Source organism: Octodon degus, unplaced genomic scaffold (assembly GCF_000260255.1).
Source record: "Octodon degus isolate 3935 unplaced genomic scaffold, OctDeg1.0 scaffold00037, whole genome shotgun sequence".
In the NCBI taxonomy this organism is placed as follows: Eukaryota; Metazoa; Chordata; class Mammalia; order Rodentia; family Octodontidae; genus Octodon; species Octodon degus.
The window spans coordinates 16,192,777-16,208,388 of NW_004524613.1; the positions used below are offsets into that span (position 1 = coordinate 16,192,777).

Sequence of the window (15,612 nt, forward strand, 5' to 3'; positions counted from 1 at the left end):
TTTGTGTCCTAGAAAAGTCATATATTGAAACCCTTTCTAAGGCTCAAGGTGATGGCATTGGATAATTAGATGGCCAGGGACTTTGGGAGGTAATTAGGTCACAGAAGGTTGTCATGGGAATGGTGTTACTTGTTTTTTAAATTTTATTTATTTATTTTGTGTGTGCGGCCAGTTCAGTCCACCAGGGGGCGGGGCTGGCTAGCATGTGGTGCTGGGGGATTGAACCGTGGTTCCTGTGCTTTGCTTAGCTTAGCTTGTTCTAAGTAGGTGCTTTAGACCACTAAGCCATCTCACCAGCCCCTGGAATGGTGTTCTTATAAAAGAGACCTTCAGCTGCTTCCACTATGTGGCAAGACTGCAAGAAAATGCTGTCTAGAGCTAGGGAGATAGTTCAGTGGTTAAGTGTCTGCCTGGCAAGCGCAAGGACCTGTTTGATCCCTGTACCCAATGCCATGCCAGCCCCATGTGGAGCTGGCCTCTGAAACTGGGCATGGTGACACACAGCTGTAATCCCAGCGCTGGGAGGCTGAGACAGGAGGATCACTATGAGTCCAAGCTGTGTAGCAAGACCCTGTACCAAATACATAATTTTTTTTTTTTTTTTTGGTGGAACCAGGGATTGAACTCAGGCCCTCGCATTTGCCAGGGAAGCGCTTATTCCACTGAGCCATCCCCCCGGCTCCCCAATGCATAAATTTAAAAATAAAAATAAAAAAGGAAAATGCTATTTGGAACCCAGAAAGGGGCCTCACTAAAAACTTGCATCTGCAGGTGAACTGGTCTTGGGCCTTTAGTGTCTAGAACTGAGAAATAAGTTTCTGTTCTCTGTTTTTTAGCCCATTGAAAACATTGTAGTTATATCTATTCCTTACCCAGTAAAGCCAAATACATAATACATGTGGCCTCGAGGTGGCACACTGCTAGAGTTGAAAATCTGAAAAGTAAAAAACATGTCCTGGTTGAGTATTGTGGCTTATACCTGTGATCTCAGCACTTTGGGAGGCTGAGGCAGGAGAATCACAAGTTCAAGGCCAGCCTGAACTTTAGACCCTGTCTCAAGTTGAAAAAAAAAAAAAATAGGATTGTGGGTGCAGCTCAGTGTGAAGCTCACGTCAAGGTACTACAAAAAAGTTACCTCTGCTAAAAACCTGACACAATCCACATATCCCTTAGGTGATGATTAACAAAATGGGTAAATAAAATGGCCACCCAAAATATATATAGTGAATATGCTAAATCGTCAAATGATTGGCTGAGGCTTGTTAAATTTATTTTTTTATTTTTATTTTTTAAATTTTTTTTATTTATTTATATTTATGTGTGTGTGTGTGTGTGTGTGTGTGTCCAGCTCAGCCCACCAGGGGGCGGGCTGCCTGCCATATGGTGCTGGGGGATTGAACCGCGGTCCCTGTGCTTTGCTAAGCCTGTTCTAAGTAGGTGCTTTAGACCACTGAGCCATCTCACCAGCCCGCTTGTTAAATTTAAATAATTTATTTTTTTTAAATATTTATTTATTCATTTATTTAGTGTGTGTGTGGCCAGCTCAGTCCACCAGGGGGCGGGGGCTGGCTGGCATGTGGTGCTGGGGGATTGAACCGCAGTCCCTGTGCTTTGCTTAGCTTAGCTTGTTCTAAGTAGGTGCTTTAGACCACTGAGCCATCTCACCAGCCCCTAAATTTAAATAATTTAAATGACATAAAAATTTTATACCACGCTAGTCATTTGTAATAGTGGTTACCGTTTTAGGCAGTGGGGATACAAAGAATTTTCATTGGGAAGTACTGGGGTGAATATTCTGTGAAAAGGGATCTATCATAATTTCAGTTTATCACGTGGAAAAATCCCAGGATGGAGACAAAGGAGTGATTGTTGTTGTGCATTGAGTTCAATGAGGTGCGCTGTAGAAAAGCACAAACACTGCAAACGTACTTGTGTAGCACCTCTCTCACTGTGTAGGACTTGGTGTTTCAAGAATCAGTTTTTATCAGGTTCCCTTTCCTAGAGGTCTCAGTATCTCCGACTGAGAATGAAAATGGAGAGAAACGTGAGAGATGGGTTCCTGACCTGGGACGCCAACGTCTCAGGCTAATCCTATAGCAAACAGCGCCGCCTACGCTCTCAGCCCGCAGACGACTCCAGGAGCCCGAGCCTCCTACGCTTCAAGTTCCCGGTAGGCGCCTCTAGCAACCACGTGACCAGTGGGTGGCCCCCCCGCACACGTGATCCAACCTGCGTCCTCCTCGGCTCCGCCCCCTCGCGCTCCGCTTCCGGTAGGGGCGGAAAGCGGAAGTGTGGGAGGATCTGCGGGGCGGGTTCGGGGAGGTCTGGGGGGGAGGATGGACAAGTGAGAAGGTTTGGGCGACTGCTGGCAGCGCTATGGAGACGGTGCAGCTGAGGAACCCGCCGCGCCGGTGAGGGGCCACTGTCTAAGAGGAGGGAAAGGCGGGAATTGACTGAGGGAACCCCCGTGTGGGAACCAGCCAGCCGAGGAGAGGGACCTGTGGGGCGAGGCGTCCGGGTTGATGGAGCACCTGCTGAGTGAGGGGGGTGCGTGGCGGGTGGAGGTCCGGCTGAGCTCTGCACCTGCGGAGAGGGATGAACGTGCGGCTATACAGAGGGAACATTGGCTGTGGGGCGCTCGGCTGACAAACACGGGGACACGTTAGGGAAAACACCTGCTGAGGCCAGGGCCCCCCTCAGAGGAGGGCGCTCCAAGAAGGAACTCAGGGAGGTGGAGGCGAATGTTGAGGCCGGATTAAGAACCTGCTAGGAGTCTAGGGTTCTAGGGGAATGGAGTGAGAACAAGCAGAAAAGCGGGTAGACTTTTTCGGGATTCAAAGTCCCAACTGAGGGGTGCAGCGAGAAAGATGGGTTGCATGAGAAAGCTTTGCCTCTGAGTCTGGAGTGCGGAAAAAAAGATCGAGGGGCGAGCATTGGAAAGCTTCCTGGAGGATATTGTTTGCAAGGGTGTTCTTATCCTCACTCAAAAGATGATGGCATCTTTTCCTAATTTTCTTTACATCCTTCTCCGTTCTTCACAACCCAGCATTGGCAGTTAGATAAGGAAAGTTTTAGGATGTGCAGACTGAGTTCCAGAAGAGTTGAGACCCATGAATCTGGCTAGGCTGTGCCCTTCTCAGGCTTCTGTTGTTTTGTGATAATCATTTCCAGCACCTAGGGGTACCCGGAATTGTTTTTGGTCACTATCTCGGAGAGACGGCCGATGACTGAGAAGAGTCATGTTTCTCTGAGTTGCAGTTTAGTTAACTTCTCTTTCACGGAGAAGGCTTCTGACTTCCTGCAGCAGAACAAGCCCTGAAGTAGGAAGTGTTCAGTGTGTCAGAATGCCGGGGTACTGAAAGATGGAGGGAATTGACAGCCTGGGCAGCCCTCTTGGCGTTGATTGCAGCGCACAAACATTGTAGAAGGCAAATAGCTTGTTTCGATGGGCTCATGAGTTACTTAGTCTAATGTGCTCAAATGGTAATAGCACCGATCATTACATTTCTGTATTTACAGGGTGCCAAGCCTGTTTTAAGTACTTTCCATGTCTCCTTTTAACCGTATACAATTGCTGATAGTTGACGATTTTTGAACTGTAAAAGTGATAGTTTTCTGTCACTTATTGACTCATTGGATCTTCACAGTTGTATGAAATGGATATCCCTTTGCCTCCCTGTTTTATGGAAGGTAAAACTGAGCCACACAGAGGCTAGCGATTTGCTGCAGATCCCTTTGCTAGTAAGAGTCACAGTTGGATTTCACTGTCCAGGGGGTTTGGACTAAAGTCTGTTCTCTAAACTGCTCCGCTCTCATGCCTTCATGGAAGCCCTCTTGTTTTACAGGTCATTGTGTATGTTAGCAGATATTTACTCTAGCATCATATTAATGGAACATAGACTGCTGATTTTTTTTTTTCAAATAGGTTTGCTCTACTTGATTTCTTTCTTGGAGGCCTTCACTTCATTGAAAAGAAGATGAAGAACCTGAGTTTTGTTTCTTTTTTTGCCTCATGTAATCTTCGGCAAAAGAGTAAAGTTGTTTGGTTTTTGGCATGTTCATTTCTGTACTTTTTTGGTGTTTTGACATGAGCCAAGGGAGTGCTGAGCTACATCCCAGGTCATTTCAAGACATCTCAAGTTGCAGAGGATAGGTTGGAACTTGGGATCCTTCTGCCTCAGCTCTAGCATAGCCAAGAATTGTAGGTGTCTGCCACCACACCCAGCTTCCTGTGCATTTTGATGAATTTAGTACAGGGTCTACAGGGCCTCACTCAACAGATCAGACTGGTAGTGATCCTCGTGTTTTTAGCTTCCCAAGTGCTGGGGTTACAGGCACACGCCACCATGCCCAGTGTCATTCGCCCCTGGGGTCTAGGCCAGTGCAGCACACTAAAAATCAAACCTGGTCGCTGCCCTCTCTGCCTGAACAGGCACTTTAGTCCGCCGAGCTAACTGGCTGGCCCTTTCCTGTACATTTTGAATTAAAAAGAATAATATTGGTAAGAGAAAGTATTACAGGGCTGAGTCTTCTCATTATAGCCAGTGGACTGTCTAATTTGTATCAGCTGAATTTTATTATTTGTATTGGTTTGTTAGGAGTGCCCTCACAGTCTCACACCTGGGGGATTTAAACAACAAATTTATTTTATGCTTCTGGAAGAGACTGGAAGGCCAAAATCAAGCGTGATGGCAGGGTTCTTTCTTTTGAGGCCTGTTCTGCTTGTATGTGTCTGTCTTCTCCTTAATTTTTCACATGGTCTTCCTCTATACCCATCTGTATTTTTATCTCTTAAGTACACCAGTCATACTGGATTAAGGCCTGCTTTTAGGACCACAGTTTACCTTAATTCTTTAAAAGTCCCACCTCCAAATTGGCCTATTCTAAGATTCTGGGAATTAAAATTGGAACAGGCTGCTGGTGGTGGATGCACTTAATTATCATTTAAAAAACTTAAAATAGATCTTACATATTTGTTGTATGCTATATGAAAATTCTGTTTGGAAGGTGTATATCTGCATGAATAAAATGAGCCTTTTGAGTTCAGAGATGGGAGAAAGAGGCTTGAAAATTAGACTCTCTTTTTGGTACTAGGAATTGAACTCACAACTTTGAGCTTACCAGACAGGTACTTTGCCATTGCATTGAGCTATATCCCTGGCCTGAAAATTAGACTTCTGACCACTTCATAAACACCACTGTTTGTGTTTAGAAAGTCTGGAGAAACTCAGATAACATGCATTTCCAGCAATTGCAATGCAGGAAATACTCCTTGTGTTCACAGGTTTGACATTTACATGTGACTAGGTGAATGATGATTGATTGGTGTCTTATGTGGGAGTTACTGATTGTAAAGAGTGAGTTAGGTAATGGCAGGTGGAAGGCTTAGGATGCATTCGTGGGTTGCTAACCATCCGTGTGGCCATCTGACTTAGGACTGGAACAGCTTCCAGAACCTCAATGAATTTGTGTTGGGTAGATCTGCTCCTTATGAGCAAGTAGTTGAACTGCCTGGAACATGGGGAAACAGCTGAGAAAGCTGTGTCATTGTTGGGCTGGTTTTGGTAATAGTACTTGTTCCATGAAGTATAAAATATCAGTATGAGTCACTTATCAAAAGATTTTCCATAGAAATCTTTGTTTATAAGCTAATAATGCTTTTTATTCTATTTACTATTCTATTTTATTTTGCTAACTCACAGAGATAGCTAAGAAGTTTATGATTCTCATCATTTCATTTGTTAATGCAGTTAGTACATATTTTTTTTTTTTGACTATCTCTTGGTTATCAGGTACCAGAGTTACAAACCTTTATATTCAAGTTGTTTTAAATAATCCCAGATCAAAAATAAAAAATAGGGGCCCAGGAGATAGCTCAGTAGAGGCAAGCGCAAGGGCCTGAGTTCAATCCCTGGTTCTGCCAAAACCCAAACAAACCAAAAAACAAAAAATACTTAAGTTGTTTTAAAGAAGCTTCTGAATAGTCAATATAGTTTGTTAAAGTATTATCAGAGTCGTGCAACTGTCTTTCTTGGCTGTGACAGTTTCCTTTGTTATTTTGTGGTCTCTATAGTAGCTCAAATAGTGTTGCTTTTTATAAGCCACAGGAGTCAAACTTCTGAAAAAATTTTGATCTTGCTTTATATCAGCCTTTTATACAACTTTAATTGTACTTGCTTAATGAGGTATTGTCCATTGTTTGCACAGTTATTCTATTTTTCACTTTTGCTCTTACCTAATTCTGTGCTGTACCAAAAAGCCCTGGCCTATGAGATGATCATTCTGAGTTCATAAAAATTTTGATTCTGAAGTTTAAGGAGTTTCACTTCAGCACCTTTTAAGCTGGGAGTTTTTATGATGTCATTGGAATTTAATTTTTAGGCTCTTTTGATTTTCTTTCAAAGGTCAGTGTGGTTACTGTGTTTTGTTGATCTTCAGATTAGGGCAAGGTAAGACGTTGACTTTTAGCAGTTCTTCATTTTCTAGGACATAGCCCTAGATATTTATAAAATTTTGTAATACCATTCTTTGTGAGGTCAGTGTTTAGTGGTAGAGGTGCTTGGTGTGGCCAGGTTTCTTTCTTTTTTGTTTGGTGGTTTTTTTTGTCTTGATTTTGCTACTTTCTTTAGGAAGTATTTTAAATTTGGGTTTTGTAAGAATTGGTATTGTCTAATTAGTTTAAACTATTTGCTTTACAAATCTCCAGTGTAACTACTACCATATATCACCATTTCCTGAATTCTCTTTTTTTATTGTCCTTTGTAGTTTCAGGAAGCCATTGTGTAGATGATACACACACACACACACACACACACACACACACAGAAATTTCTTAGCAAGCTCTTTTTAAGTCTGTTAATTTTCAGAGGGCTAACAATTCTTTTTTTTTAAAAAAATTGTTAGTTTATAATCTATATGCTTGTTATGAATGTCTAGCATACACAGTAAAATCTGAACTCTCTGGAAGTTGTGAGCAGTCATGTACCTTTGGTTTTTATTTGGTTGTTTTTTGTTTTGTTTTTGTCTTTACCTTTCTGAGGCAGGAACTCACTATGTAGTTCAGACAGACCTTGAGCTCTACTTTGCAGCTCAGGCTGACCTCAAACTTGAGTGATCCTCCTGCCTCAGCCTCTTGAGTGCTAGGATTATAAGTATGAGCCACCATGCCCAGCTTGTACTTTCTGTTTTTTTGACTAGTTAAGGGTACATAGCTGCTCATGAGAGGGTCTTTGTGAGACTGAAACTTCCAGCTGCCAAATTATTTTTCACTTTTGCTCTTATCTAAATGTATACTTTCCACTTTGTGTTTCTGTGATACCTGTAGAATTTACATGTTTTGACAAATTACCAAAACCTTTCTAATAGAGAGGAAAGAGCTCCTTGTCTTTCCTGACCACTAGTCCAATTCATGATGCAGTACAGTCAATTTTACATTAAACAGTACCAATTTGGGGCCAGGGAGATGGCTCAGTGGAATAAGGGCTTCCCTGGCAAGTGCAAGGGTCTGAGTTCAATCCCCGGTTCCGCAAAAAAAAAAAAAAAAAACAAAAAACTAAACAGTATCAATTTCTAAAGAGGTAGTTATGTCATTTTAATTTGTGTAATCTAAAGATTTAAATGGATTCTAAAGGATGTAGCTAATGCTCAAGTCCACTCTACACCATTTAGCCAGATGATAATTCATTTTTTGTTTGAGTTTTCCAGTAGTGGGGACCCAGAGACCTCTTAAGACTGTCTGAAACAACTTCTATTGTTAGAAAATTCTTTTTTTTTTTTTTTTTTATTTTTTTATTTTTAGCAGAACTGGGGATTGAACTCAGGCCCTTGTGCTTGCCAGGCAAGTGCTTATTCTACTGAGCCATCTCCCTGGCCCCTAGAAAATTCTTAGACATGTTGAGTTGGACTATGGCTCTTGGCAGCTCTTTACTTTTTGGTCATGGTTTTCTTGATCTGGTGACCCTGAACCAAGTCCTCAGTGTCTCAGCTTGTCTTTGTTGTTTACTACTGAAGACTTTGTGGAGAAATTCCTAGAATGCTAGTTATAAGATAAATGTTGTGTTTTATGGTTTATTTGCCAGCAAGTAAACTGCTTTTTGTGTCATTTCTTTATTCACAGACAGCTGAAAAAGTTGGATGAAGATAGTTTAACCAAACAACCAGAAGAAGTGTTTGATGTCTTAGAGAAACTTGGAGAAGGGTAAGTGAAAAGAAAATACATGTAGACCAGTGCACTGTTCCTGGATTCATTTCCTGCTCATCACCTGACGAACGTTGACCTTTCTGTGGTGATTATAGTTCTCAAACCTGAGGAGAAGAAAGAGGAATGTTGCCTGTCAGCATGGCTCTAGGACAGGGTAGATGGTTAATTTACTGCCTGAGATGTCCTTCTTCACCTCACCCTAATCAGTATTATGGAGAGATTAAATGATTCCCAGTCTTTATCATCAGGGACATCTATTGTTTTTCTCTTGAAGAATCTATCTATGGTTTGTATGATTTTATCTGTTTAACAGATAATGTGGAGGACCATCTGAGCAGCTCTCCTTGAAAGAAGAGCAACTGTCTCCATTTTGACGGAGTCTGACCCTATTTCCTTGTATTGTTATGTACAGAGCTGGCTAAGACTTCTGTTTATCCTTCAGTTGGCCTTAAGCAATGTGTATTGGTCTAGCTGAGGTGCTGGTGATAGTTTTTGCAGGTGGCGTGTGTGTGTGTTTCCCTGGTAACCTATACCTGCTGCTCTTTAATGTGAACCAGGTCAAGACAGGACAGCAGAGTTAATGCTCCGTGCCACCAGCTGGGATTGAGCCTTGAGACAGAGGCTATGACTTCCTGGGGCTTGAAAGACTATGTCAAAGCTGAAGCACCAGACTTACCAAAACATTAGATACTATATAATGCAGATTACTCTCTCTGCACAACCTCTCTGTATATCGCAGAGGTAAATTTAGGCCACCCACCTAGCTCAGCTCACAAGGGTCACCTATTTCCCACAATTCTCAGTCAATCCTCCTCAAGCCACTCCCCCACTGAATAAAAGCCAGGGTGAGGCCCTGGGTCACTCTCTTGGTTCTGGAAAGCCATCTTCATGGCTGGATTTAGAGCCCCTTGACTCCCCAGTGATTGAAAATATAATTTAATGTCTTTATTTTCGCCGTGGGTTGCATTGTAAGTGGTAGATTGGAATCAACTTGATGGGATTCCAATAACATAATTTTGGGATTATAAATACTGGCTTCTTGGACCTAGACGAAGACTGAGAAGAGTCCTCTACAAGATAGCACTAATTAGATCAGACATACATGTTTTTATTTGCTGGTCATAGTTTCTGATCAGTGTGGACTAACTTGTTTCAGTAAAAAACAGTAGGATTCAGCATTATTGTATTTTTTGGGGAATACTGTGGATTGAACTCAGGACCTTGCAGTCCAGGGAAGCCCTTATTCTACTGAGCTAGCTCCCCAGCCCCCTCAGCATTATTTTAATTTTGTCTGTTTATTAATTTTTTTGGAATGACCAGGACATGTTAGGAGCATCTTTCCTTAAGGTTTGTTGTTAACTTTTGAGTAGGTAATAAATTTATATGATTCAGAATTCAAAAAGTAAAAGTGTGTGTAAACTGTCCTCTGCCTGTATCTCTCAGCCATCTGGAATCACTACTGTAGCAGTTTCTAATGTATCTTGCACAGATGGTTCATGCATATGCATGCCAGATTGATTGTACGTGCATTTTTTTTTTAAATATTTATTTGTGTGTGTGTATGTGTGTGTGTGTGTGTGTGTGTGGGGCCAGCTCAGCCCCCCAGGGGGCGGGGCTGGCTGGCATGTGGTGCTGGGGGATTGAACCGCAGTCCCTGTGCTTTGCTAAGCTTGTTCTAAGTAGGTGCTTTAGACCACTGAGCCATCTCACCAGCCCTGTACGTGTGATTTCTTTATCATTTAGGAATACTGCTAGTTTAAGAGATGTCCTAAAAAAAAAAAAAAAAGAGAGATGTCCTGACATTAACATTTAAAAATGTTGTAGTGAATGATTGCACTTTAAAATTATCAGCTATTCTATGAATAAGCTTTTCGTGACTGTGACAAAATGTCTGAGGAAAATGACTTACAGGAAGAAAGATTTCTTCTGGCTCATGTTTCAGAGGTTTCTGTCTGTGGTTGGCAGGCTCCACTGCTTTAGGTCTGAGGTAAGGCACAACATTATGTGGTAGTTACATGCAGTAAAGGAAACTGCTCATCTCATGTTAGCCAGGAAGCGAGGAAAGACAAAGTACACCCTTGTGAGGCAAACCTCAAGTGACCCCCCTCTTCTGACTAGGCCCCACCTCCTAAAGTTTCCTCTGCCTGCACCAGAGCTTCAAAACAGGAGCCTTTGGGGGGTATTCTAGATCCAAACTATAACAGAAGCAGCTTTTGTTACATTTTTTGGAGATTAAGGTTATGCCAAACATAGTTCTATATTGTTAAGTCCAATTCTGGATTACATAGTATAGTTTTTATGGATTACCTCCTTGCAAAAAAAAAACCAAAAACAAAACCAAGAACATTAGTCTCAACTTTTTGTAAGTTGGAAAACTACTCTTTGGAATCCAACAAGAAATCAAGCAAAGAAGAGAAATAAAAGATGATACCATGGGGGCCTGGCCCTAGCTCAGGCCTTTAAGTGGCTGCTTCCACAAAGCTGTCAGCCTCAGGTTGCTGGAGTTCGAACCTCACACCTCTCTCGCTGGCCAAAAGTGCCCTGAAGGCATTCGAGGAACCAAAAAAAAAAAAAAAAAAAAAACCTTAAAAAAAAAAAAGATGATACCAGCTGTGCTGCCAAAAGACAAGTCAAAAATGACTCTGAAGATTGCCAGCTGACTATGTCATTGAAGATATGGGGAAGTGACAGTCACTTTACATCTTTTGCTTGCCATTTTAAGTTTTAGCTTGTCGTTGGTATTTTCTTCAAGGCATTGAGTCCATGGCCCTGAATGTAACAGTGCTTTTAAGTTACAGTTGAAATAAGACAAGGACTGGTGGGCATAATTGTTTATGTAATTGTTTAAGTAAACATAGTTGTTTATGTAGAAATGGTTTGCTTGTCTGAATACAAATACTATGCCATCCTCATTCTGGAGAATGAGTGGATTTCACTGACCTGCATCTTTTTCCTTTTTTATAAAGGCAGATTGTAGAAGTAACTGTAGACTGTGAAGTCACACCAACGTGGGTTAAATCCTTGCTCTACTATTAATTACAAGGAACAATCGAGCCAGAGCTTATTATTGTGAACTTTACAATCCTCTTTGATAAAGTGGGGATAGCAATAGTATCTATTTCATAAGGTCATGGCAAATATTACATGAAATAAAAGGGTTAAAGAACTAATTATAGTGCTTAGTCATTACTACTTTTTTTTTTAATCGTATTTGGTACAGGGTCTCACTGTGTAACTCAGACTCAGCAATTCTCCTGTTTTCAGCCTCTGCAATGCTGGGATTATAGTCATGTGCCACCATCCCCAGTCTTAGTAGCCAACTCAACGTGCCCCGGGGTGGGCCCAGCATGGTACATGGTGCCAGGGATCGAACCTGGGTCCTTGCACTTGCCTGGGCAGGTGTTGAGACCCCTGAGCTATCTCCACAGTCCCATAACTACTTTTTAATATCGACTAAATTATTTTTCAGAGTTTATATCAAATCAAAGTTAAATCTTAAGCGTTTGAGGTATATTAGGTATTCTTACTGGTGACTGTAGATTAATTGGACTTGGTGACTATCAGAAGAAAACTATAGACAGAGCATGTCAGAAGTATACTAAAAAAACGAAGCTAATTATAATTTTTAAAGGTCGTGTTTTAGATCTGTGGATGTCGTCAGCAAGAAACTTTGGAATTTTCCTATAAAGGTATCATCAAGGAGAAAAGAAGTAAAGCCTCAGATTTTCCCCCCATGCTGTATCACCTTAAAGGTTTTAAAAAAATATAGCACAGATATCCTTGGATTTCTGTCATTTTGACTTAAACCTGATGAGACTTCACTGAATTAGCAAGATCTTAAAGCAAAAGTGGTTTATTTTTCTGAATACAAAATACCATGCCAGCCTTAATTTTTTGTGGAGAATGAGTGGATTGTGAACTTTCAGTGACCTGCATCTTGTATTGGATTTTGGAAGCTGCAGTCATGCTGCAGTTTGAGAAAATTGTGTGGATTTGTGGCAGAGAACAGCCAGAATACCAGACCAAGATGAGTAGAAAGTGTTTGAAATTGGAGCCTACCACCGTTTTCCTTTTTCACACTTAAAGTTTCACACATTGACTTGTTTTTATCTTTTTTTTTTGTGGCGGAACCAGGGATTGAACTCAGGTCCCTGCGCTTGCCAGGCAAGCACTTATTCCACTGAGCCATCTCCCCGGCCCCTTGTTTTTAGTTTAGGATAATAAAAAAACATCTTGCTGGTGAGTAATATTGACAGTAAGACTTACAGTTAGTTACATTGGCCTCATATTCTATTGTTTACATTTTCTACATTGATTCTTGTCCTGCTTATGTGAAACACCTGCTTCACCATCTTTTTTCTCTCGCAGTTAAAATTCATTCACTCATGTAGGGTTTGATGTAGGAAATCAGGTATTAAGAATCTTGCCTATGAGTGAGGATGATTGCTGAAGTCTTCTACGTCTTCCATCAGATTGCTATAAACGCAGCGTGTGCAATCATATGTTTCAGGTGCTTTTATGAACTGTCAGGAGTTTTTTTGTTGTCAAAGCAACGACGGCTGGGTGAGTGCATGCAGAGCTCTCCCATTTCCATTTCTTCCATGTAAGAATAATGAATAAGCCAAGAGTGTTGGAATGTGCTTGTAATCTCAACTACTGTGGAGGCTGAGGCATACGAATTTCAAGGTCAAGGTCAGCCTTAATGAGTATCAGTTGTCATAAATATTTACTTTTTATTATGAAGAATATTTGAATAAATACACGTCCTTTATAATAAAGGTATGCAGGCAGTTAAGTACCCAGGTAGAAAAGAATCTATCATAAGAAAAAGGAAAAGGATGCCCTATCCGTATCAGGAGATTGTAGTTGGGCTCCTTACGTGAAGTCATGCACTGAGACTAAGTTCCCAGTATGTGAACTAAGGCTGAAGTAAACTTGCCTGACTTGATCATAGCCTAGGAACAATCAGAGATACTGGTCAAACAATAGGAACTGGGCCCACACTACATTTAGGGGTGAGATCTTGAATGGCAAGTCCCCCAAGGGCTTGGTTTAAATTTTATACATCAGGTGAGGGGACAGAGAGAACCAAAGAGACCAACTCACTGAGCATTGTATAATAGAGAATAATTGAAATGAAATCCAGTTAAAGAAAACCACTGCTGTGAGACAATCAGTACTAACAAGTTGGAGAATTCACACTCCAGGATACACCAATAATGAGGCAAGTGCCTGCTTAGGCAGAGCGCAGCAGTGAGAACCCTGGCATGCTGTACACCCCCCGCCCCCGAGCTGAGACTGGTCTTGGTGGTGCATGCCTGTAATCCCAACACTTGGGAAGCTGAAAACAGAAGAATCACTATGAGTCTGATCTACATAAGTGAGACCCTGTAGACTCTGTACTAAATACAAAAAAAAAAAAAAAAAAAATTTATGAAGCAACCAGATAGGAAGCTCTATCTCTCCTTCTCCCTCCCCCTTCTCCCTTTTTTCTCTTTTCCTTCCCTCTCTTCTCTTTTTTCTTTTCTTTTCTTTTCTTTTTCTTTTCTTTTCTTTTCTTTTCTTTTCTTTTCTTTTCTTTTCTTTTCAAGATGGAGTCTCACTGTGTTTTCCAGGCTGGTCTGGCACTTCTGGGCTGAGTGCCTTATTCTGCCAAGTATCTGGGGCAGTAGGCACAGGCCACTATGTCTGCTTGAAAAGAAATACATTTGCAATTTTCAAAAAGCTAAAGGAGTGAATAATATCCTTGGAAGAAGAACACTACATCATAATAACTGAAGTTTTGAAAACCCAGTGATTGGATAAATAACAGAGTAGACAAGATGAAGAGAATTTGTTAATTGAAAGAGAAATGAAATTGATTACAAATGATACTAATCACAAAATGTGGGGCAGAGATAGTGATGGAAACCAAAAACACAGTATGAATTGAGATCCAACGTAGTTGTTTTCTTTTTTCTTTTTTTTGGCAAAACCAGGGATTGAACTCAGGCTCTTGTGCTTGCCAGGCAAGCGCTTATTCTACTGAGCTATCTCCCCGGCCCCCCAATATAGTTTTGATAGGAATTCTAAAAGAGAAGAAATAAAGACAAAATAATAAGGAATTTTTGTACTTGAAAGAGATGAACCCCTGATTGAAGAAGCTTCTGAAGTGCCAAATAAATCAGCTCATAGGTAAAGCAGAACTGTAGAGTAAAAATTAAGGAGAAGGAAGGTGTCTTAAAAGCTGTGGGAAGATTCCTTGTGAAGAATGGTAATCTGACAAAAGCAGGCTTCTCAGCAACCCCAGATCCTCAGAACTGTAATAAGTGCTGAGGGAAAACTGCCGAAGGAGAATTCTATGTCCCACAAAACTGTCATTTTGAAATGACATTTTCAGATATGTAGGAGCTAGTGTATTGAGGACTCCTTTGGGTAGAAGAAACAGTATTCAACTATCAGTGGCTAACCTACAAAGGTATTTAATGACTAACAAATTTTGGGATAAGAGATTCCAGAAGTGGCTAATTGACTTGATAATGGAGATGTTTCAGCAGTTACTGAAATCTCAAAATGGTTGCAGTTCTTACAGTCTCGAGAGATGGCTCAGTGGTCTAAAGCACCTACTTGGAACAAGCTTGTTCATTTCTCACACAACAGCAACCAAAACAAGAAGGGAGGTGGAAATGAGTCATATGCTTGTCTACTACTGGAAGAGAAAAATCTTTCCCAGAAATCCTTGAGCAGAATTCTGATCAACTGCTGTTGGCTAGAATGAGGTCATATAGTTGCTGCTAGTTCAGTCACTGGCAAAAGGGATAAGGAATGCTATGACTATGTTGCCCTGCAATGATTTATCTCTTAGGACCAAACACATTACTGTCCTAATAAACCAAGGTTGTTATTAGCAAGGAAGATGGTTAGTGGTTGTTTCTTCCACACATGCTCAGTAGCTGCCTTTCTGTGACAAGAAAAGCATTTGATGCTGTACTTAAGTATCATTATGCCAGTTTTGCAAATACAGGAATTTTCATGTTATTTTTTTAAGTGCTATGCATGGATTTTAAAAAATGTTGTTATTTTCACATTGAAATAATTCTCAAGCATGTTGTGTGAAGCCAGAGTGTTTTACTAAGTATTTAGGCGGCACTGTTACTTTGATTTATTTTCACTGAGACAGTATGCAGAAATAGGTGTGTTAGGGAATCCTGGAAGGCAATTTACACATTATTTCACTCAGACCTTCTCAGGATTCTAATGAAAACTCTGTGTTGGATGATGGTATCTCACTTGACAGAATTCTCTTGTAGTTTGTATTGTTGTTTTACAGTTGAGGAAGTGAGGGCATAGCAAAGCTAATAATGTGTTTGTAGGTAATAATATGTAGTGGTAGGGGGCTGGAGAGATGGCTCAGTGGTCTAAAGCACCTACTT

General features: G+C 41.0%; 1 protein-coding gene across 1 annotated transcript in view; it reads left to right on the plus strand.

Moving 5' to 3' along the window:
• Window positions 1-2,311: 2,311 nt before the first annotated feature.
• The window catches only part of Stk4 (serine/threonine kinase 4), a 104,096-nt gene continuing 90,795 nt past the window's right edge, over window positions 2,312-15,612 (plus strand). The window contains exons 1-2 of the mRNA XM_004630939.2: window positions 2,312-2,411; window positions 8,117-8,197. Of these exons, the coding sequence (XP_004630996.1) occupies window positions 2,377-2,411; window positions 8,117-8,197 (116 nt within the window). The 5' untranslated portion in view covers window positions 2,312-2,376. The remainder of the gene's footprint in view (window positions 2,412-8,116; window positions 8,198-15,612) is intronic.